General features: G+C 36.9%; 1 protein-coding gene across 1 annotated transcript in view; it reads left to right on the top strand.

Annotated features, from left to right (window-relative positions):
- The window catches only part of ADAMTS19 (ADAM metallopeptidase with thrombospondin type 1 motif 19), a 156,661-nt gene that overhangs the window by 49,229 nt on the left and 82,061 nt on the right, over positions 1-25,371 (top strand). The window contains exon 8 of the mRNA XM_075726524.1: positions 24,788-24,893. Coding sequence (XP_075582639.1) covers positions 24,788-24,893 — 106 coding nt within the window. The remainder of the gene's footprint in view (positions 1-24,787; positions 24,894-25,371) is intronic.

The raw sequence follows: 25,371 nt of genomic DNA, 5'->3' as shown, positions 1-25,371 counted from the left end.
TATGGTGTTTATGAACTGTGCAACTTCTGAAGCGTACAGAATGTGAACTATTGTGCAAGGCATCTTCTGACATCTTTGATTAAAGTGAGTGCTAGATGCGCTGAGTTTTTGTATCAACAATCATTAATTTAGTTCACACCCTTCTGGGAAGACAGTTTTTCAGTGTAAAGGTCTGGTGGAAGAGGTAGCAAAATGTAGCCATTGTTCTGTTCAGTCTTAATTCTGGGTAAAAACATGCCATGACACTAAATGAAGAATGTCATGGCATGTTTTTACCCTAGATTTTTTTTTTCCCCTGTGTAATTTCAGTGGCAAAAGTTTGAGAATTCCCGCGTAAACTGTATGACCTCACTACTTGCTAGTCTTTTTTCTTTTACTGCTGTATCATCACAAGTCTATGTGCGCATGGCTGTGGGGTTGGTGTCAATAAAGAGTCCTTCTAAATGAAGAACAGAATGTTTCTCACAGCAGTTAGTGGTTAAGAATTCATAGTGTTCTTCCACTAATAGGTATCTTGGTCTTAGGTGAATTTCGTGTGAGTGCTTGGTACTCAGAGGCGTTTATTTTTGTCTTGTAAGTGGAAAAATGTTTCCTTCCAGCTGAAAGAGGAAGTGATGTGACAAGAAGTCTTCAGCATTTTACGCTGATGTAAGCTGAAGATCAAATCTAGAATACTTCCAGTATATCTGATCAGGATAGGCTGCTCTCTGGATTTCACAGATGAAGTGACTGTATTCAAGGATTTTCCCTGAAAAATGTTTCCTCTTTGGTTGAACCTTGGAGGTAATAGAATGACTATTTATGTCTGAATTTGTCCATGGAATTGTGAATGAGATAAGATTGAACTGACTCAAGTATCAGTCATTCGTATTTCTGTGATGAAGAAGCTTGGATGAAACTTGAAAATGAGGCAGTGCATTAATCGTTGAGTGCACAGGAAGTAAAGAGTTTGTAGTCTTAAGATAGTGATAAGCAAAATGAAGTAGAGACCTTTGCTGCCTAATTTGCCATTTTGTGGAATGGCCATTGTGGACTTTCCCACTCCATGTGGTGGTGTTTAGAGTTTTCTTTGGGAATTGAAACACAGTTCATATGTGTAGTTCTTTCTGTACAGCTACAGTTGTGCAGCAAAAGCTAAGGTCATTAATTTCCTGTTGTTCCATCAGTTATTGTATGAATTTAATCATTAGGTTTCCAGATGAATACAACGCCTTTCCATAAATTCAGTGTATCATTTCTTCCATGCACATTATACAGTACTGGGGGTCCATGCTCACTCTTAAGAAGATGATGTCTTTCTGAAGCTCTTGTCCACCATCATCCGTGAGCTGATCTAAGGAAGAATGTTCAAAAACTAGGGAGAACTTTGTGCATTTCTTGAAGAGAATTTTTAAATTGTCTTACTGGCATGGTTATATTACATCAATATTTTTGGGATTGCAGGTTTATATGCAAAATTGTTGAAAGTACATGTAGGTAGATGGTTGTTTCATTTTGGCATCTTTTCTTTCACTTTTGATTTCCCTAGGAAAACCCAAATGGTGATTTTGTAGTCTTAGATTAGGTCACAAGTAAAGGTTCGCTGACAGGTAAGGTTTGATCTTTCTGTAGATTTTCATGCAACATGTTTATAGGCAAAAGGAGACAGCACATTCCAGGGATTAACATGCTGTAAATTATGGAATTTGCCAAAGAAAGTAGATGAGAAATGCTAATGTATTATCAACTGTACAGTTCCCAGCTGTCCAGAGCTTGCCCCTCCTTCCCTCCAAAAGACCCCAGAAGAATACACCACAATACGGACTTTTGTCTACCATAAAGAGTGGAATAAGGCAAGTCTCTGTGAAATGTTAACATAACTGTACATGTGCGTGAGGCAGTCAAGGTGATCTTTATAGCACGTTACACAATCCAGAAATCAAAGTCATGAGAAAAGAAAATTTACAGGATGGACCTCATTACTGGAAAGGGTTGTCATGTTGGATCATAGTTCTTCCCAGTGATGGATACTAAACAAGCAAATACTGGATTTATTGTTTATTCATTAATGCCAAGACTCACAGTTTTCAGACTGGACGTGAATACCCACTTAAGCCAGATGGAGTTAAGTGCCAGTATTCTGTTATATAGACGAAGTTTTCATGTATTTAGGTGGCAAATAATACATTTCTCTGTGCTTCCGGTCTTGTTCTACTCAAAGTACAGAGCTTATGCACTTTTCAATTAGTATGTTTTCATTGTCTCTTAAAATAACAGAGTGATTTATATGACGATGAAATGGTTTAAAGGTAACATTAACCAAGAACTCTGTTAACCAGGAAAAAATGTTTACTCAAAATCAAAAACATGTGTCAAAACTCCCTAGAAATATATAATTTCATTCTTGATTTTGAAACAAAATACATGGTGCCAATCTTACAAATATTCCTGCACAAAAGCATTTAAGGTGGACAAACGTAAGAATTTTTTTCCATAGTGATAGATAACATCTTTTGGAATGTTTGTCAGATTTTTACATTCTTAAACAGGAAAAAAAGTTCTGGCTATCTTGGTGATCAAGCACAAAATGTATTAACACTTCATATTTTATAGTTTTGAAAAGTAGGCAGAAATAGAAGAATTAGTTCTGGAATTTTATTTTATTTCCCAAAGTGTGTTGAGGTTTAGAAAGCAGAGTGTCTTTATTTTGTGCTTTTCAGAATTATATTAAGTATTATACTATTGCTAGATGTGTTTGGAAAGCTCTGCTGTAGCCAGGGGAGTTGTAGAGCCACTTTCTTCTTCACAATGTAAATCCAGAGTAACTCAAATGAATGCCTTCCTTGACTAATCTCATGTTTCTGTAGAACAATAACCTAGACTCTCATGTGCTATCTATCAGTCAGCCCAGGTCAACTGATTTCAGCTAAGCTATTCTGATTTCAGAACTGTCAATTGTCACAGCCCCTGTCAGATTCCTTCTGGGTGGAGAACCACGAGGCAATTGTTTTAGGCTCAAAATTGACCAGACCAAAGTGTTCTTGAGCTTCCTCTGGTTGGTTGGCTGCCTCACTCCTTCCCTCCCCCCACCCCCCACCCACTGTTCTGCTTATGTGTATGCTCCATGTCTCCTGTTCCTGCACAGAAGTGAGATCCTGTTGCTCTGCCACTGATTCTCACAGCTCTTCTGTAGCTTAAGGAGAGAGAGGCTTCAGACCTTGCATTATTCTCCAATCATTAGGGACATACTATGATTTAAACAAACAGAGGGCTTGTCTGGGATGGAAAAATATGAAGAAGTGTATATACAAATTAAATTTACTTTAGCTAATGAAAAAAATGGTTTAGACCTGTAATTGTCCAAGATTCTTTTCCCCCAGAAGACAACTGTTCTTTGGGATCGTGGCATTTCTGTCCTCCAGACAGGTTTTGTTAGCTTAGTCAGAGCGACCTATCTTTTAAATCTGTGGTGATTTGGAGTGGTGTTCTTTTTCTTGTGTTGTAGACAGCTAAACTTATGAGTGTAGATGTCTTAACAAATTTCTGACAAATCTAAGAAATAATTCAGTTGACAGTTTTCAGAAAATTAAGTCTGTACTAAAAGAATTAGTACAAAATGTAAACGGGGGGCTAGTACATGCTGTATTGTTCTTGTGCATGCATCTTCTGTTATTATCATATTTAAGTAACTGAAAGGAGCAATGATTCGTAGGGCAACTTGTTAGTGGATTCTTGCCCAAACCTTGGTACCAGCAGATGGAAATAGACAGATATTTTCTCACTCCCTTCAAGGATTAGGCTAACAAGTAAACACAGGAAAACTGTTTGTTGAAGCAAGTCCATGCACATTTTAATTTCCCTTCCTTTGTCTACCTTTCCACTGCAGCAAGTAAGATTTTGAGTCTCTGAGACATACCTCTTTTGGATTACATTTGTTGTTTGCTGCTAGCTAATGTCTTCTGTGGACACACTATGATAGAGAGTTCTTAGTGTGAGATGTTACAGGCATGGGCAGATTGTAAAATGATGCTCATCTTGTGTTGGCATCACTTTGGAGCCTTGTTAATCTGCAGGAACTGAGGGAATGACTGTTTCTAAGGGAGGCTGTGTCCTTTCTGGGACTGCCCCACTTGGAGGCTGCTCACTGCCTTGGTTTAGCATCCCTCTGGCTCCTTTTCTAGTCTTTCCTTGTGCCGGTAAAATGACTCCACAAATCTTAGCACAAACATGCATTTGTGTTCAGTGGAAATTGTGATTGTTTACTTAACTAGCTGTAAAATTTTTTTTGTAGCTTCCATGCAGCTCACTATTTGCATCAAAGCTGTAGGTTAGATTGACAGGTAAGTTCTAGCAGGGTGCTTGAGAGCTTCTGATGCCCTGGAAGTGTTCAGGGATGCATAGTGGTGGTCTCACAGCAGTATCATCTCAAAATGTTTTTCAAAAGGTGTAGGAATGAGCATAATTGCTACAGCTGGAAATACTGGCAGGCTGAATGACCCACACAAGATCAATGAATTAGCAAGTGATAGAATCAGGAAGGGAACCCAACACGTTCTTCCCCTCCATTCAGCCTCATCAGAAAGATGAGTTTTGTGAGGTGTGTGCATACATCCATTTTTTCAGTCTGCATTTCTACTGCCTGTGATGTAGCTTTCAAGAAAGTCTAAAATGTTGGTAGGCTGTCATATCACTGTGAGTTGTAAAGCTTCAAGTAAGCTTATCCTTGAAGAACATGCAGAACTTGAAAATACTCTGTAGACAAAAAAATCATCTATTCTACTATTTGAAAGCTGTTGCTTTAGTAATACTGTCCTGTAGTGAATAACTGCAGTTCCTGCTGGTAGTTTTTTTTTTTTTTCCTAAGTCCTTATTGAAGATAGACCATTCCATATATCAGACACTAAGCACCTGAATCCTGGTATTATCCCTTGCCTTATGCCATCTGATTCTTCAGGTAATACCTTCTCTCATCCCTTGTCAAAAGTCTACAGGTGTACAACACATGCTCTGTAAAATGTTGTGACCATAGTTACTGTTTTGAAAGATACATGGTAGCTAATAAAATGTCCTAATAACACTGATTGCAACGAAGTGGAAAACAAAAAGTAGTATTTGCAGATTCAGTTACTGTAAGCCTTTTATTGCACTCAGTAAAAAAATATGCCTCTGTCAAAGGAAGGTCAGGAATTTTCTCAGCATGTATGAATTGAGTTCCATTTGACCTAACATGTCAGAATTATGAGTCATTTCGAAGATAGCTTTTGCCTTAAATAGAGTGACCTCAGCTGGTTGTTTCAATACTATCTTCTTACTGCAGCAGGGTGAGGGTTCTTTTTTTTAAATACATCTCTGGCTGACACACCTGTATTGTTCTGCACAAACACATTTCCTTTAAACTGATACGATTTGCTTGTACTCTTAGTCCTGATTGAAATTCCCAAGTAATGGGATGTTTCAGGAATAGTAAATAGAGCTTTTCTGATGCTTCATGAAAGACAGGGTTTCCAGCATTTCATTGATCTCAGAGGAGTGTAAGTGCAATGTTCTGATTGTGGTCTCCTGGAGAGAAGGTAGTTAAATGCTGTTTTCAAACAATATTTTGTACCTTGTGATATCACAAGAGTAGCATTTCCTAAACAAAAAACAAACAAACAAAATCTTTTTAAAACCTGATACTGTACCATTTGATCCAGTACTTTCAGGTAGCATTTTCAGGTACAACATAAGCTCTGAGAACATTGTTTCCCAAAAACATGCTTCCATCTAAACTATTTACTAGAAATAGAAAGCATTTTCCAATAAAATGCTGACATTGCAATCTCTAAACAGAACTCCCTTAAAAACTCTTGTCAGATTATTTTAAGGGGAGGGTACAAATATAGTGTATTATAAGTTTCTAACTTTGGTAACGGCTAGGGTTGCAGGGATAAAAACAATAGCAGAAAATTGAGGCGCCATCAGGTCTTCATGCTGTTGCAAAGGATCTAAATAGCGTGGATACAAATAATGACTGGTAAGGAATCAGACAAACATCTACACAATAAAGACCACAAAACAAAATGAAGTGAAAGAACACGTCTTCCATCCAACTTAGCAAAATGCCAAAGATAGATTTATTTACTTTTCTTTTATAACGTGAAAGCTGTGGATCTTTAATACAAAGGACTTGGCCTTTTCCTCCAAAACTTGTCCCCAGGGACAAAGGTTTAGTCCAGCCCTATGCATTAAGAGATATGACAGAAATAGGGAATTGGGTAGGCTATCATTGTCCAATGGAGGTTCATGCTGGAAATATTGAAGTGTAATGCTTAGGGCCTGTTACCAATGAACAAGCAGCCAAAGAAGTTGCACAGAACACAGGCAGCAGCACTGCAGAAGTAAACTTAAGAAGTCTGTTTCCCTGTGCTTCCTCATCTGCATCCATCTGGTGTACCTTCTCTTATCCAGAAAATTGCTCTGTTGTAGTCTTGCATCGCTGGCCTTAGCCTAACTAGCTAGGAGAGTGGTAACAGTTTGCTGAGAAGCAAGGTGAACTCTCTCATGCTGAGCCGTATGCCACTGTGGCTGAACTCCTGTGGGCACTGGATGATGCGGCACTAATTTAAAGCTAGTTCAAGTGCCTGTGTGCTGCAAAACAGGAGCCCTTGAAACGTAAGCCCTGTAGGCAGGGTTAGTCTTTCTGCCTCTCTAACACTTTGTGTGGTTGGGTTCTGGTCTGCAGCTGGACAGGTTGGGATTACTGGACCCTGCACTGTGTTTATCCAGAGGAATGGAAAGGAGGGAAGAGGTGCTGCCACTGTGTTTTCAGTAGGCATATTTGTTTTAACTGCGATAAAGAAGCAAGCAGAAGTCTGTCCCTCCTCTTCCAGGCCCTCCCCACCACCAGAACTGGATCCTGCAGCATGTGTCTGTTTTTCTAGAAGACACTAACAAGGGTCTCTGTTGTTTATGTTCTCTAGAAAGAGGGGGTTTTTTTTTTGTTTCTTCTCTTCTGTTGAGGCACAATTGTGGAAGAAATGCACTTAAGGCAGTTAAAAATCAATACTGTAGGTTGTTCAGTTTCTGACACTTGCAGAGGGCAAGGGAGATTCTTGATCCATCAAGGCAAACAGGAATCCGTAAGCCCCAAGGCTTGTTGTTTACAGTATGTCCTAACACTAACACGCATTTTTGGGAACAGGTTTCTCCACAAGACAGATAAGGTTGAATGTAGGGTGTGGGCAAGAACTACTTCTACAAAGGATGGAGTGTAGTGCCTATACATAAGTCCTGCCCTCTATATAGCAGAGGGGGTGGGGGTAGGGAGTTGGTAGTCCTGTCAGTCTTGCGGAGGGAAATGTAGGAGACACGCTTAGAGAATTAAATCAGTGGAGGTTAGAAAGATGAATTTTGTAAGGTGTGTGCATACATCCATTTTTTGGAACATTTTAGCATTGCATGCAGTTGGGTTGGATATTGATGAAGAGTGTTATGTTTTAAGTAAAGAAATACTATTTGAGGTTGCCATTTTAAGATTCTGTTGACTGAAGTCGCCCATATCTGGAGATGTACACCTAGCCTTCCAGCTGACCGCTGCGACCAGCATTTTTTTCTGATATTCATCACTAGTGTAATTAATTTTTTTTATTTTGTCGTGAATGTTAGTCTCCAGGGTGTCATGGGGAATTCAGAGTGGGAGCATGAGCAGTTGGATGGACAGCCTTCGTGAGGAGAAGCAACCACAGCACGTTTCTCCCAGTGAAGGCATAGGTGCAGTCTGTTAAACTTTCTAGGTCAAAAATGCTCTCTCATGTATCTCCAAGCTTGCTGCTACACAAAATTTGCCTAAACAGCAAAGGCATTGTAAGCTTTGAGTTTTTGCCCTGTGAGTTTGTTTACCCCAAAATACAAAAACTGTCCTGAATAGAAGATACTCTAAACATATCCTGTGTAAAGGAAAGATAACATTGCTGACGCTCAGAGAACTGGGTTCACCATTTAATCTGCAGAAGACTTCCTATGGAGATTTCCAATGTATAACATAATCTAAGCCATTCATATGACTATTACAATACATACAACTTTGCATTCATACAACATTCTCTTTTACAGCAAGATCATAAGTTCACTGACTTGTATATAAAGGAACACCTCATACAGTGAGAACAGGAGCGTCTTTTAAGTGCTTTAGTGGAAAAGTGATCCATAGAGATCTCACTCAATTTCATTTCGTAAGCTTTTGTTTTTGTTAAAAGTACTGTAGCTCAGATGTGTATCCAGGAGCTGTAACTGCCTGAGTAACTACAATGTTCACATGTGGCTTCTGAACATTGATTTCTCCTGTGACATTGCTAGAATGTTTTATTTAGTATAATTTGAACTATGTAGAAGTATAGAAATGCGTAAGTTCCCTAGGAATTGATAACCATATGATAGTACAGTATGTCTGGCATACAAATACCTTTAATACATGAGATTATTTTAACTCGCAGGGAAATTTTGACTTCTACAGTCTACAGAATAAAACTTGCTTTTGTTGGCAAGTTACATGTCTGTAAGTACCGCAAAGCAGAACCTAATTAGATGTGAATTCCAATCAATGTAAAAAAACAAAACTAAATAAATAAATACAATTTAGTCTACCTTGTGTTCAGAAAATGTCAAATGAATTATGCATGCTTGGTGCAGTTTCTCAGGAAAGCAGAAGACCATAGGACTGCAATACATGTGCTCAGTCATCAAATCCAGACGTCTGCTATTGCAAGCCTCAACTTCATTCCTTTTCTAGATGTATTAAATTCAGTTTTAAAAATTATTAAGATTCTTGGTTCCAGCAAAACTCTTAAGATGCAGTCCCATCTTACCTTGTCTCTTGTTTTCCTGGGTTGGACTAAATGGCAACACTCCAGTGAGACCAGAGAGCTAGGTTTTCACAGCAAGACAGCCAAACCTTTGTTTTCAGGCTGTGTTGTAACTCAGACACAAAATAACTAGGTTACAACACAATAGATTGTTTTATTTTCCAGTGGTTTATTTTATGTGTTTAAATCTTAATTAATCTGAACAGTAGTAGGGTAACACAAAATAAATATCTCTGAATGGACTCTTGATGGCAATTTCATAATCACTGAGCTTACTTTTAATTACTAACCACTTATCATACTTAAAAAACAAGTCTTTTCTTCCTTAAACAATTGATCAAAGACTTACTGATTCAGGCAATTCCTTCCTTTTCTTTATTTTGTTTTATTTTACTTAGAAATATTTAGCCAATGCATGTAGAGAGCTGAAAGTGAAGGGGAAAAAAAAACATTTTCTGTTTTGTTTTTCAAATTATACTATAGAAGTCACTGCTTTCTTACTAAGTATGTGTTAACAATCTGTCTTAGGAAACAATAGGGCCTATGAATGTGTTTAGGAAGACCAGAAGGGTAATTTTGATGTTTACGTCCAGTTTCAGAAGTTTACAATGAAATCTGTAAATAAATTTCAGATAGAGCTGAGAAAATCTATGACACCTGTACTGAACTTCCTTTAGCCCGTGGATGTTCTGGTTCACGGAATAATAATTTGTGAGAATGAAACAGTCTAACACATTACTCATTTGATGTGTAGGGTAATTTTGTGTATTTGTATAGTGTTGGTATTTATGGTTGTCATTAATAGTATTTATTTGTATAATAGCTATAAATTAAAAATAAATACAGGATAGTTAAGATAGTATTAAAAGTGCATTCCTCAGTTACTAAAGAAATCAACTTTTTCAGATATTGTGCTTATGTTGAAATATCTCTGAGGTTAGCGATTATTTTTTCTTACATTGTAATAATAACTATTACATCCATTCAGATCCATGTCTAATTCTTGTTACAGATTCCAGTTCAGATACATTCAGTTGTGCTCTTTCTCATTTGGGTGATGTGCTATGATTGTTCTTAACATATGTTTAAGTCACAGCAGAGTAAACTACATGCTCAATTGATGAACTGGTTCTTGACCTCAGTAAGTGGTCCTGTAATATGCCGCAATACCATCCATAGTTCTTTGTAATTTCATGTGTAGCCATATCCCTTCCATGAAAATGTAATATAACTTTGTCATTTTCTACAGATTATACTACTTCATCTCTAGGTAAATTTTTGTATTTATTTCGTATTGTTTCCTGTATTTAGTCTCAACTTACCTGAGGTGTTTAAGATTCTGTCTTAAAGGGATTTAAAATACAGAGATACTTACTATGTGTAAAGGATTTTAAGATTACACTTAATAGCATTTAGAATATTTGTGCTTGGAGCCAGAACTTCAATTTTTTTCACAGGCGAAACTCCTGTGTCCATCAGAAAAAGGCATTCCCAAGTAAGGACAAAAGAATTTGTAATGCTATACAGTGCATATTTGCTTTGTGTTAAAACAAAAGGAAATTGCAAGCTAATTATCACAATAATTTGTGTTTGTCTTGTGAATAATGTGTACTTTCTAACTTCATGTATGTATCCTTCAGCTGTGCATGCCAGATTCGAAAAAGAAAACTCAGTGAAACTTCAGAGCAATACTGCCATGGTATGCAAGAGGTGCTCATGTCAAGGCTAGAGAAGGGTGGTGAGGCACAAAGCAGAGGACAGAAGTGGGCATGGCTTAACTAAGGTCAGGTCTCTGCTGGCAAAAATTCTTTCACCAGGAGAAAATTTACAGTTTTACCTAATCAGACTGCAAGAGATAAACACATGAGTGATTTAGTGACTCCCTCACTGCATTGAACAGTGAATTATGTCCTGTGTCATTTTATTCATCCAGAGTGTTGAAAAACTGAGTCAGGCCCAAGCAGCTGTGAGCTCTTAGAAATATCTTTCATTGTCTCGTGGATTTTACAACTTCAGTATTTATCTTTTACAGGTTGCTTTTATGTGAAAAACATTTGGATGAAATCTTGTGTACATTCATAGTAAAATTGTGTGGATTGGCAACTGCAAATAATTGTGAATTGATAATCAGTTACTCTCTCTATATGCTATAATACTGATATATACTCTGTATTAGTTTGTATAAAGAATTGCTCTTCATTTCATGTATCATGCATACAATTAAATTTTAAAAATTAAAAATAAAATTTGGTGTCAAGCATTACAAATTAAAGACATGCAGAATATATGACTGTGATGTAAGGTATACCTGTTCTCTGGCTAGCCAGCCGTATCTCTGATATTAGCGTCTTGTTTTTAGCTCTTGGTAGATATGCTTGTGTATAGTATTTTCATCCCTTCAAAAGAAACGTTTGCACAGTTATATTTGAATAGAGTAGTCAACCTTGTATAGCACTTTGCACTGAAAAAATTCCACTGTTTTTTATTGGAAGTTTTTTCAAGATAAGAGAGACCAGGTAGCTCCTTGTGACTTAATGCATCAGTTTCTGTGTCCCATAGCTATATAATGGAAAAAAACCATCAGCGTAATGGATTTAGATAGACTATGTAATGAATGCATATTTTTCTCTGGATTTTGAAGAATGGGACAGGTAGGTGGTGATACATGAGTCCTTTAATTGAGGAGGAAACAAAAGGAGCTCCATATTTGTGGAGAGAACTGCCGATGATCCATACAACTGCATCTAACTGTTTCAAAATACAAGGAAAAGTGCTCCACAAATACAAGCAGGAAGGAACAGAGGGACAGGGCTCGCTCATCATTTAAATGCCTTTGGGCAGATTTTCTGTTTGAATCCATCTCATAGCTCCCCTTTGTGACACGTAAACGGCAACAAGTTCTTTTGTATTTCTGTTTTGAGCCTGTACTGAAGGTTTTATGTTCTCAGGATGATGGCACCCTGAATAAAACATGAGTTTCTCATCAAGTAAGTCATCCTTTACTCAGCTTGCTCAAGCAGGGGCTAGTCAGGGCCCAGTGCTGCACATGTGAGATACAGGAGCCTCCTCTAGTTCTCAATCACCTTGCATCTTGCAAACTTTGCAAAGGTAGTGTGGATAATGGATTCCCTGGAAGAAGAAAGACCTGATACTCTCAGCCTTTTCAGCTTGCTTTCATAGAGTTCAAACTTCTTGAGAACCATCACAACAAACTCAAAGAATTTTTGAGTTGGAAACAGTTTGCAAGAGCATTGAGATGTGGACTTGAAGAAACTCATCAGGTAGAGGTACAAGTTGGGCCAGTGATCCATTACTGCTGACACTTAGGTAGCATAACTACTTTCATCACGTGTGCTAATACAGCACGAAACAAAATATGCTTAGTTACACTAATGAAGATGGAATACAGACTGGATATCTGGAGATAACTAGTAATTTTAAGTCAAATCATTTTAGCTGAAAAGACACATGATGGAAGATTCTTCTCAAGATAGCTTTGCCTTTCTTCTCATTTATCAGAAGATAATAGGTAAGCTAGCCATCCATATCTAGACAGTGTTTTCTATGTAAGGGAACAGTTAGCTATTTAATTCACTTTTCCTAGAGGGTGTGCTGCTGGTGTCTACTATAAACAGTCCCAAGATCAGTCATTTTCCTACAGTCCATCTCTCTCATAATGAAACAAAGTGTAATTTCTTCACATGAGAAACTTCAAAACTTTGTCCATAAAGTAATAGGTTATTCTAAAAAACAAACAAACAAAAAGCAGCCTAATACCTCTTTCAATTCCCTTAGCTGCCCCTTGTCTCAGACAAAAGAGAGTGCAGGTTACACCATACTTAAAAAAAAAAAAAAGGGAAAAAAATCCTAAATATTTTCTTCAGGTGGGGTCTCAACAACATTAAAATAATCACTTCCATATCACTTTTAGCTTGATTATCTCATTAAAACATCAGAAATGTTTTACAGGAATCACCCAGATTGCAGAACATGAGGAAAGGTATTACTGTGCTGAAGCACTGTTTGTCAAGAAACAATTTTATGTTTCTGTCACACACTGTCATTTCCGTAGCATGGGTATAAGAAAATAAATTACAAAAGAAAGCCAGTCTTGTTTTCCTCATAGTTTGCTGTAGAAATAAAGGTGTGTTAGAGTGACAATGATATGGTCTCATGAGTGATTTCACATCAGCTTGTTGCACAGAGGATGGTACCAAGACAAGGGGAAGAAGGCGCCAGAAATGAAATTACAGGAAAATCAGCTTAACAGGGTATCAAGGCTGGAATCTTTGTAAGACAAGGAAAAGTGTGGGTGATATATTATGAGTGGATCAAATCAGTAAGGGGAATTGATGTTACACAAGGCTTGGTAGCATATTCAGGAAAAAAAATGATTTGATGGAATGAGACAAGAGGTGAATTCAAAGGCATTGCAATGTGCATAGATGTACAGAGCATGGGGGCAACATCAGCAGCTGTACATTTTATGAATGTGAGAATTGAAACCCAGATGTCAGGAAGGCAAGAAGAGAGATAAGCACCTGGGTGAATATTTTCACTATTTGGATGGAGTGACATAATTCTTAATTACCTCTAGTATATATTTTACTCTGTGATGCTAACATATTTTGACCCAAGTATTCAGAGTTGTAGGCTTAAAGTATTTTAAAACATCTTGAAGTGAAGTCACACTTCATAGCAGTGGAAGGAGTTCTGACAGCTAATTGGACCATCTTACATTGCAGGATAACATCTATTCATCGTATTTCTTATGGAGAGAGTCAGCTTTTCTTGGAAGCAGAGACGAGATGGTTTTAAAAACACAGCATTTGCATTAAAATAGGAGTGCAATAAGTATTTGCTGCTTTTTTTGACAAATTACAGAAAACATTTAATTATCTTGAAATGAAATACATACTCAAGTTTTAAGGTCAGCACAATTTTTTTAAGGTTACAGAAGTTATGTAAAATTTCCATTTAGAAAGTCAGGACTCCTCAAAACTGATCTTGAAAACTAGGGGAACTTTTAAAGTACCCATACTGTGTGCAGCTCTCCTGGAAGTCTAAAGCCTATCCTTACATCAGCATTTTCATAAATATGCTGTTCTGCGCACTGTGCTTCCTGTTTCCTTGTGCCAGGGCCCTTGACATTAAATGATGAGGCTTTTTTTAAATATACTTTAAAATAAAATGTTGGGGTTTTTTAATGTATTCCAGACATCTAAAATATATTTAAATTGACCAAGCCTTTCTGTATGTTATTTTTAGAAAAGTGTGTTTAAAATAGTGCTTACATTAAAAAAAAAAGTAATTTAAACAATTGGCAGTGGCAAGAAAATATACAACAGCAAAGCTGTAACAAATTATTAGAAAAGGTCATCTTCATAAAATGAGGTCAGTTTGTGTTTCTTAATGCTAGCAAGTATTCAAATTGCAATTTCTTGTAATACTCTGGTATTCTTGGCAAACTAAAATTTCACTTGCCTTTTTGGCAAAGGTACTTCCCTTTGAATTCAGTCTAGAGTCTGTGATTCCTAGTTTTCCTTTTAAAGTCATATTGTAGCAGGAGCCCCAGTTCGCAAGCCTCTAAATGTTTTGCATGAAGTATTTATACTGAGCTAGAAAATTGACATGTTCCTCTCTTTCTGTGAAAGATAACTGTTTTAAAGTACTTGTCACAGTAAATCTATGCCATCTATTCCTTACAGATTTTTGAATGGGCAAATACCAGATATGAGTCATTCAATACTCATCAGGCTGTTTAATCATCTGAGATACTTGTTCCCATATATCAGGTGGTTTATTTCTCAAAAAGTGTTCTAGAAGGACATATATAGGCATGATAATCATTTTCCCGTTACCTGTTTTTACAATGGAACATTTATTTTTAAACACATCTGAAGGATAATTCTTTTCTTTGAAGAACTTCATAGAGAATTTCCCACTTTCAAGAATGCCTCTGTCTCTCAGGCTTTTGTGTGGCACTATTAGACACAGGTAGCCACTTCATATCCCAGATGTTCATAGTGCTCCTACTTGCTTCCTGACAGGTTCAAGAGCTCCTGTATGCTCTGACATGAGGTTAGTTTCCAGCAACTGAACAGAACTTGACTCAGACTGAAAGCAATAGGGAAGAGAATGTATTTTAGAAAGGGCGATTCTGTGTAGATGCTGTATAGATCAGTATTACTTTTGCTTCCATCTTTTGAAAGAATATCCTCTGTGAGAAGCAATGAAATGCAAGTGTATCGGAATCCAATACTCTCTGCCCAGGCCCTATCAGATACTCCACATGAGGAAGGTTTAACATTTAAAGCAAAATTTACTTACCTGAAGATATTTGATGTTACATGGGATTTTGAATTAGCAGAGTGACACAGCAATGTACTGAAATCACAGTGGAAACACGGTATAGCCGTTGCAATATACTGCAACATCGCAGTATGAATCTGATTCCCATTACTGGCCTTCATATGCTCACTATCACAATGCTGGAAATCCCCAGTGCCAGAAAGGAATATGTGAGTTAAAGCCAGCTCAAGCCTATCACTCTCTTCAAAGTTCATTTTGTCAGTTGTTCAGTTTTTGTACTCTCTGTTGGGCTGAATCATATATGCGCTTACCCCTTGCTGGGCTGGCTAACTCAAGAAGCCATTCACGCTCTTTTGATTAACTCAGGGAAAAACATTTACACAAGCAGTTAATCCACTGAACTGGTACAGGCATTTACCTAAAACAAACCCTCCAGTCCCTTTTCCGTCGAGATAAGTTCAGCTTTCTTTGCAACAGCTGTGGCCAGTCAGTCACTCCCTACATTCTTCCCTTGCCCATCTCATCTGACCCTTCTTCTGTTTTAAGGGTTTATTGACTAGACACAAAAAGGTGATGTTTTGTGGTTTTTTTTTTTTAAATAGGTTTATTTAAGTAAAGCAGGTGTGGAAAAGAAAAATGAAAGATGGGCTAGATAAAGATCAAACGAGTGGAAAAAAAGAGAAGTGCATATATATGTAGACAGAAATGTAGAGACAGTTAGTCAAAGGAATAGACACAGCCTTCATACCACGTGCACGCATACCATCGTGTAACACTTTATGCAACTGTAGGTGCCAATATGGAGTGGTGGTGTATCTGGTCACACAGGTAAATAAGTAGAAGGAAAATCTATGATTGGGTTTACATATTTTCTAGTTGTTGTCATAATCCATTAATAGCAGTCTTTCCTTAGCTTCTAGGTTAGGGTTCATTCTACCACAGAAAAGCAGAATTCAAGCTCTGCTTTTTTCCATCTAGCATAATGTTTAAAAGATGTTTCTTCCTAATGGTCTTCTTTATGCAATATATGTATATAAGAAAGTAATAGACAATAATAAAAACTTTCCTTTGTAAAGAGTAAATTCTCATTCCTGTTTCTCTACAGCTGATCCCAAGGTTAGAAGTGCCATATGCTTAGATACCATGAGGACTGGAAATGGCTAGTTCACACAAACAGCTTTTCCTGTTCATTTTTACCCCAGGAAAATAGATGATTCCCAGAAGGGGTTGATAGAGAACACTACAAATACAGCTGAAAGACTGCAAAACAACGTTGTCACATTGCCCACCTGTAAAGGAAATGTAATTGTAGAACAAGTTGGAAAACACAGAAAACATGTTTGAGTTGTTAAAAATACTTCTTGTAGGGTACCACAGTGTTCTTTGTCATCATCTCCCCATCTTGCCTGTAGAGCAAAAAGAGTTTTGTCAATGTACACAAACAGAGTTTTATGGTAGGAAACGGGCACCAACTCTTAATCTGAGGCATGTGATACTCATTTGAAATAAAGTGTGTATCTGTTATGTCTGTTCAATGCATCAGTGAAAAGCATATCCTCAAGAAGAATTTATTTATGCACGTATTTGGTGAGAGCTGTTCTGAAATGGCTGGTGCTTAGCTTCAAACCTGTTTCTGGCTTTTTAAGTAACAAGCTTCCACTTTACTTTGGAAAGACCCATTCAGTTTTGCTGCCAAAGAAGTGAGGTGTCTCCTTTTCAAAGTCACATCTTATCTGATTGTATACAGCAGAGTTCCATGAAGCTTTCATAAGGCACTCTTATAATTTACACATGTAATTTAAGGACTGAAAGTCTTTATTGTATAAGTCCTAAAAATAGACTTTTCTACCTCTGTCCAAACGTTAAACTTATAAATTTAGATCAAGATTATTAATCATTTTCCATGCCATGTAAAACAAACATCTAGAAAAACAGTTTATGCAAATCATGCCATGAGGAAGTTAGAGTAATGGATCAAGCTAGTTCTGTTTCTTAGAAGAAGATTGAGTTCTTGCTTAGAAAGATTACATTTGATTTTTCTTTCATACTAATAGTATGAGAAAATACGAAGCAAAGAAATTATTGCACATTACTGCATATGCTGTGATTTTTCACATTTTCTTCTGAACAGAATGACTTGTGACCTCTTCAAAGTCAATTATACAGGATCTAACCAATTTCTTTTTTGCTTCTAGATTACAGGTGCAAAAGAAAGTCAACCATGGAGGAAAGGAATTTGTGACTTTTCTTTTTCAATTTATGGCTTTTTTCTTTTAATTTTCTAGTATGTAGTTTTCTTTTGCACCTTTGTCTTTTCCTGTTTATGCATATCTTTATGGACAACTTTTTCACTTTGTCATGTTGCCGTCACAAAAAAAAAAAAAAAAGGGCAATTAAAAGATTTAAAAAAGTATACTGGCTGTACTCAGTGGCCATGTTACAGTGTATTGTTGCTTTAAATTTTTTCCTTTAAGTTTTTAAGAAATTCTTTTCATATGTTGCTTAAAAGTTAAAAAACAAGACACAGGAATTATTTGTCAGCTTTTACACTAGAAGAAGGTGTCCTTGATTTCAGAGCTGCCTCACTTCGTAAAGTACTCGGAATAGTGGTGGTCTAAGTATGTTTTCGTATGGTTTGAAGCATTCTGGATAGATCAGAATAAAGCTGACGAGAAGAATTGTAGATGACTGTCATGATACTGAAAAGACAGTGAAAGAGCAGATGAAGTTAAGTATTGCCAAACACAAAGTAATGTGTTTAGTCTTTAGCTTACATGTGTGAAACCATGGGCTTTGCTACCACTCAGGAAAGAGATCAGAGAATGATAGTGGACAATTCTCTGAAAATGTCAGCTCGCTGATCAGCTTAGTAAAGTGACCGTTGGGACTGACTAGGAAAGAATAGGGAACCATAGAAAAATCATAATGCTGGTCTTTTATTAACCGATAGTACACCTTTTGAATATAATGACTTTTGTCAGACTGTAGTAGAACAAGAGATGGTAAGGTATGCAGAGGGCTATAAGATGTCAAAAAGGTGTGGTTGGCTTCTGCTTGAGGAGTCGCTAGAACTTCTCAGTTTGTCATTGAGATAGCTGACAGAGATCTAGGAAGGCACAGATGTTTTTGAATAGATATATTTGTATATATAAATAGATATATTTGTATATTTGATATATAGCTTTGTATTTGAGTTAGAATACCCACTATCCGTCTTCATAAAAAGAGAAAAATGTACTGTTGTACACAGTTACATTCTGGAGCTATTTAACTTCACATGTTACGGACCCAAACTCTGAAGCAGGTTAGGAAGGAATACCCAAATTCAGAGAATAAATGCTTTGGTGGCTGTTACAGATGGCAGTATAGATCCACCCTTTAGCTCAGGGGATCCCTATGACACTTATCAGCAAAGGCCAGGAGTGGACAGTGGGGAAATTCACTTAATGTCTCATCTGTGTATTCATCTTGAGACAACTGTTTTCTGTGTGGGCTGTGTTTTAGAAGCAAATTAGCATCTTGCAGCAGTTCTGCCATCCCATCCCTATAATAACATATTAGACATCTGTGGACTGCTCACAAGGTGTAAGAACTAAGGACATAAAACTGTACAATGCCACACTCAGATGCCCTCCCCATTTTTAGACTTTTTCCTCACTCTAAGGATTAAAGTGCAGCAGTTTGTTTAAAGGGAGAAGAGTGAGCTTAATAGTCTATTCTGAAACATAAAATCACATACTTACTAGATATTGATAAAATATTTTTCTGGAAGTGTTAGTTTTTGTAAGATGTACATAAATCATAAACTTAGAAAACAGGGAAATAAAATTTGAGTTATGTTTGCGTAAAATGCAGCAGCAGTTGATTTGGGTTTATCCCCTTGTTTTTTCTAATGTCTTGCATTGGTGTGTATGTGCATTTATATATATATACACAACACACATATAGGTATAGCTACCATCACTGTCGGTATCTCTCACTCTACAAAGAAAAAATAAACATGTCTAGGCTTTTCTGTTTGTATTTGAGATCCCTGTTTGTTAACTGAGTTGTTTTGATTGTTGACATGTTGAAGGGCTGCTGATTCACTGATGACTGACAAGGCTCTTTTTTCCTGGAAATCGTTAGTGTCTGGGACTCTCTTCAGAGGAGTTTGTGCTAATTAGACTTTCAAGTGTCGGCTCTGTGAAAAGCTTTTTTCTCCTGCTTCTTAAGAAAAGCATCTGGGCTGCTAAAAACATCATTTGTTAGATTAGTAGTCAAGTCCAGTTAAGCACCATCATTTATGCTCACAGGCCCATTGATTTGCCAGTTACGTTTGAATCAAAAGCCAGATGGGCATTAAATTATGTTTCTATTGCATTGGCTAACTCATTTTATACATCATCAGTAATTCAAACTGAAGTCATGCTATCAGGAGTGTATCACTGCATGGTGCCTTCTGAAAGCTAAAGATTTTTTTTGAAAGTTGGTGGTTCAAATCACCATGAGTTTTTTAAAAGTTTTTTATCGGTTTCAGGCTTACCTGTATTTCATCAGCATTTTATACTATTGTTTGTGAAGCTCGGTGTAGAAGCTTTAGAATAAAATTCCATACATAAATATTACTTTGATTCATAGTATGTGTTTAAGCAATCAGTTGTGTGTATACTAATTTAATAAAAATAGATGCATCGTTCGTGAAGTTCATGAACAGTTTCAGTATTCTTGGAATTATATCTAATGTGCATTAAATAATCATAGTGTGCTGCATTATTTTACCTAGATGACAGGGAATGCAGTAGGCACTGGGAATCTGTTCTGTATTACTGTTTTTCATCTAGGTCAAATTTGACAATTTTTACTGGTGGATAGACAGCACAACAAGGAGCATACTATCCCTAGATTCCTGAGAATATAACATGCTCCTTCATTAAAAAATGCTTTAAAATGGAAATGCTTTTTTTTCTGAACTGTGCTTTACAAACATGTGCTCATTTCAGTTCTTTCAGCTTGTGTTTTCTTGTGTTGGAAATGGAACATAAATTTTTGGTTTTTATGGAATTTTGATATGACTGGAAATTCAGGTAGACTCTGCTCTTGATCAGTAGTAGAAGGGGTATCTGGGTGATCCCCTATCCCTCTTCATCAAACAATATGTTACAGGAACTTTATTCTGTGTTTTTTATGGTCACTATTGCCTTATGATCTAGAAAAAAAATCTGTTGGGCAGAACGTTACTGTTCCCAAAAAAGAAGAGCTGTGAAATAGCTCAGAAATGTGTAGGGGTGATACCCAGGAGATATCAATGGGTTAAACTGGTGGTATGTGGAAGGGTCTCTTTCTCTTTTAAGAGTATCTAAAATTAGAAAGTAGATTTTGGAGCAAGTATGAGGGAAGGGATTCAGAATAAGTGCATAGCTAATGGCATGACAAACCAAGTTTGAATGTGTTGTGAAACCAAGGAAGTTCAGAGGACAAGAAATTCAAATGTACTAAGTAATTTGTGTGATTAAGATTTCCAGAGTATGAACTGTGTTTCATTGGATCACTGTAAAGGGAAAAATAATAACCATTCTCTAGCCTTTTAGAAGGCATAGTTACAAATGCAGACATATTCAAATCATACTTGCGTGTTGCGTGGTCACCGTAAGCAAGAGCAATGTTTGTATGTGTGACTGCGTATTTCTTAATGTGATTTTGGATTTTTTACTGTGGAGTTTTTGTTCCTGCGGGCAATGCTGACAGTAGCCTTTTAATATAGGTAGTGGATTTATGTTATGGGCAGCAGGCCAGGAATGAATAGGTAAAACTGACAAATTTCTTTGGATACTTTATCAGGTAACATGTTTTGTATAACATCCCTGTGAGCTGAACCACAGCTTTTCAACAGAAAAGTTGTAAATGTGTGCCTACTTTGAAAAAATAAATAGTTTGTTGACATGATGAGGATGTTCATTAAGAAATCAGAAAATTTTAAAGAAAATTTATCATACTGTCTAGAATGAAATACCCATCTCTATGGGTAGTGGTAATGGTAGTAATAATAGACCACTGCTCTCTATGGGTAGTGGTAATGGTAGTAATAATAAACCACTGCTGTGACTTCAGCAAAAGTTTTACTTTTCTGAAGCAGCATGTATTTAATTTGGATATTTACATGTTTGATAAGAAAATGTAGTCCCTTATTGTGGTTCTTCTAGGGTACAATGATAAATCTTTACTCTCTTAATTGATATTACATGTATTTTCTTCTGAATTAACTTGAGAAATAGTTATCTACAGAGTGAGGTAATTTGAATATTTTACATTTGGCATGTATTCATTCAGTGTTTTTTTGTTTCAAAGCACAGCTTTCTTTATAGATAAATAACAGCATCCTTCCTTAAATTGTCAGTGAGATGATGTTACTGCTTTCTAGCCAACACTTTTCAGATGCTAAGTGTTTTAATTTGAAGCTGTGTGTTGAGACTGGGGGGTTCACTAGGAATACCTTAATCATAACAAGGGACCAATTGTTCGTTGTTGGGTTTTTTTCTTGTGGAGTTAACCTTGGAGCAGTTCCAGCTGTGTTAATAAGCCACAGGAAGCTACAGTGAACATGCATATATTTAAAGAAGAAATTCCTTCTCTTACCTAATGTAGAGACAACTAAGCAAGAGCAGCTGCTTACTGAAGTCAGTTTCTTTTTCTCTACATATGAAATTAATAACCAAGGACAAGACATGAAACTAGTTCACGGCTAGTAGTTGGCTGATTTACATCCAGTAGCTGCTGTTGGATGTGGCTTTCACATATGAGGTTGACTTTATTTAATAAGGGAAAAGTCATAAAGCATTAATTGCATTTGATGCTTCTGGACATTTCTAGAATTAGAAATATAATTTAATCTAAATGAAATGCAGGTCTTATGTTTCATATGTTACACTTAAAAAGGTCAAACATAATCAATTCCCTTCAAGCAATGCCAAGTCTAAAAACGTTATTGGTGATATATAGTGAGTATTGTTGAAAATACCTATTTCTGCTTTTTCTGCAGAATATGTATGAAACTTGCAATATGCATAGTTCTTTGGGAATAAACTAGGGGGCAGGCAGGGTAGTAGACAGCAACTGATAGTACTCATGTGTTGTATAGAAAGATACTGCTAATGTACTTGACCCTGCCATTTTAGAGGGCAGAAGAAGGTTAGGGGACTTCTTTTCCATACAAAAAACTGGAGAGCATCAGACAGTTTTCAGTTAGTACTCAACATCAACAGGCAGAGGGAGGTTTGGGAATTCTCTTTCTGTAGATCCCAGCAAGTAAGTTTTATCCAGCTGAGGATAGCCATCATCAGTAAGTGTTGTGGTTTAACCCCAGCCAGCAGCTAAGCACCACACAGCTGTTCGCTCCTTCCCCCCCCAGCAGAATGGGGGGAGGGAATTAGAGGGTAAAAGTGAGAAAACTTGCGGGTTGAGATAAAAACAATTTACTAATTTAAATATAAAGATACTAAAGATACTAAAGATGATGATGATAATGATGATAATAATAATAATAATAGTAACGAAAAGGAAAATAACAAAGAAAGAAAGAAAAGCCAAGAAAGACAAGTGATGGAAATGAAAACCATTGCTAACCACCAACCGACCTATGCCCAGCCAGTCCCTGAGCAGCAGCCCACCCGCCAGCCTCCCCCCTAGTTTTATTGGTGAGCATGATGTCATATGGTCTGGAATATCCCTTCGGTCAGTTGGGGTCAGCTGTCCCAGCTGTGTCCCCTCCTAACTTCTTGTGCACCCCCAGGGTACCACTGGCAGGGCAGTAGGAGGAGCAGAAAAGGCCTTGACTCTATGTAAGCACTGCTCAGCAATAACTAAAACATCCCTGTATTATCAACACTGTTTCCAGCACAAATCCAAAACATAGCTCCTTACCAGCTACTGTGAAGCAAATTCTCTACCCCAGCCGAAACGAGCATAGTACAGAAGGTATTTATGAACATTTTCCATTAAACTAATAGGAATGCCCACAACACTTCAAAATGCAGTGCTGGATTTTGTCTATGGTGAGAGTAATTTTTCTGTTTTGTTTTAGCACTGTGTAAATTCATTGGTGTTAGCTGAAGTCAGAGATCTGATGTCTGTTTCTTCTGATATTGCTACCAGCTCTACTACTTAGAACTACAGTATTTGAAGCAGCTCTATCTTTTTCAGTTTGAAGAGTTGAAAGAAAATGAACGACTGTGGAACTACATGGCACAAAATGGTTTTAGAATTATTTTTCTTTTTATTTCAGCCAGTGGAGCCTAACATTTGAAATAAAACATTACATTTCTGCACGTTTCTTACCTCTCTTATTTTCAGTGGAGTTAATATAAATGATACCTACATTTAGTGTGGTGTCATTTGAAGGACTTCAGGTTTTTTGCTGTGAACGTTTTGCCTTTTTTTGTATCCCAAATTACTTTTACCCCTGCGCCATCTTTTCTCCCTTCTTTGGAAAGACATAGTAAAAGTTGAAATATTCTGCCGTATTCAAATCTAATTTGTGATTGGTTTTTTCCTTCCTGAACAGCATTTTTTGTCACGAGTTCTGTGTCCAAAAACTTTCAGCCAGCCCTGTTGAGAGCAACACTGCCAGACTAGTGTTGGGGTTACTACTTGAATTTCATGTTATAGATAAGGCATTGTGCTCACAGACTGACAAATACTTGGCTCATAAGAAGAATGACTTTTATCTTGTTAACTAAGAATACTAGTTATGACTAAATTTCAAACACTGTCAGACATTTCAAACTTGACCTTTACATGTAAATATCCAGCAAACATGTTGATCCAGAGGGCACCATTCCATTGAAAGGATGTTCCTGGGAAGAAGGCCAAACACTTGAAACAGCATTTTGATTGCTTACTCCAAAATTTCAAACGATGAGTGACGACAATACGTCCCTACTAAACGTATTTGTGGTTTGAAAAACATTACCATTACCCAAATTAAGCTGCATGTTCCTCAAGCTTTTACAATTAAAGACATTCTACTTTTTAGAAGCTGAACTTGAGCTCAAAAGCCTACCATTCAGTTGTCTATTTTTTTAAAACTTAGGTATCGTATAGTAGAGGCATTATAGCCTCTACAATGAATGTGTTTGTCAGGCTGTAGTATCCTACAAATTCTCCTAGTTCTATGACACCTGACTCTTTTACGCATTTTTAAAATCATTAACATGCTGAACCCTGTATCAGTACTTAACAGTTATAATGTAGGGGCACGGCTCTGTCCTTTGCATTCTGTTCTTCCTAGTGTTCAGATTTTTGTCCTATTGTTGTCGATATGTATTTTCAGTTACAGTAGTATCGATATTCATGTGCATGTTGTATCATATTGCATTAAGGTAGCTAGCAAGGCTTTTATATAATACATTTTCTGCACATAGCAGTCTATGTAATCAGGTAATGTTACTATCACGTTATATTACCACTGCCTGTGATTTCTTTGCTGTCTTTTATCCAATTTTGTGCTAAAATCAGTCATTGTAACTTATGAGTAAATAAACCTTTGTCAGGTATCTGCTTACATATTTGGATGGCTCTGACCACAATAAGGTTTCAGACCTGTTTGGGGTCAATGATGCCATAATACATGTGGTTAGTAATACCAAAAAATAATTGAATGTGATGGTTATGTTTCCTAGGTATAGCATATCTGAGTGGAATGTGCAGTGAAAAACGAAAATGTATAATTGCAGAGGACAATGGTCTGAATCTCGCTTTCACCATTGCCCATGAAATGGGTCACAAGTAAGTATGTGGATAACAAACCCTAGTTTGTTTTCATTTGTTTGCACGTAATACTGCTATGATTAGATTAATTTGATTGTGTCCTGCAGGTTTCCCTTTTTTCTTTTAGAAAGGCTTTTCAATTTGATGAAAAATTTTGAAAACAAAGTTTTTGTATTAATAATGATAGTGACATGTATTGATATATGGTATGTAAATTAAGCAAATGTTTACAACTTGGAGCAGTACAGGAATCTTTACAGCTACACCATAACCAGGTTAGCTGGAAGGACTGACAGTGTCTAGAGGAAAAGCAGGTGCCCAAGATGTTTTTTCTTTTCGGACTGTGGTATTGTGTATCAAATCCAGCTCTGACTGTTGTTGCCAACAAACATTTTAATGAGATCATGAGTTGGAAGAGGTCATGGGTCATTGCAACATTAATATCGTTTTTTCCTCCCCTTAATAGAACAGGACAACAAAGTGAAGGTGAAGGTAA

This window comes from Pelecanus crispus, chromosome Z (assembly GCF_030463565.1).
Source record: "Pelecanus crispus isolate bPelCri1 chromosome Z, bPelCri1.pri, whole genome shotgun sequence".
Lineage (NCBI taxonomy): Eukaryota > Metazoa > Chordata > Aves > Pelecaniformes > Pelecanidae > Pelecanus > Pelecanus crispus.
Note: the sequence above shows the minus strand (reverse complement) of the source record. Positions and strands in the feature narration are given on the sequence as shown.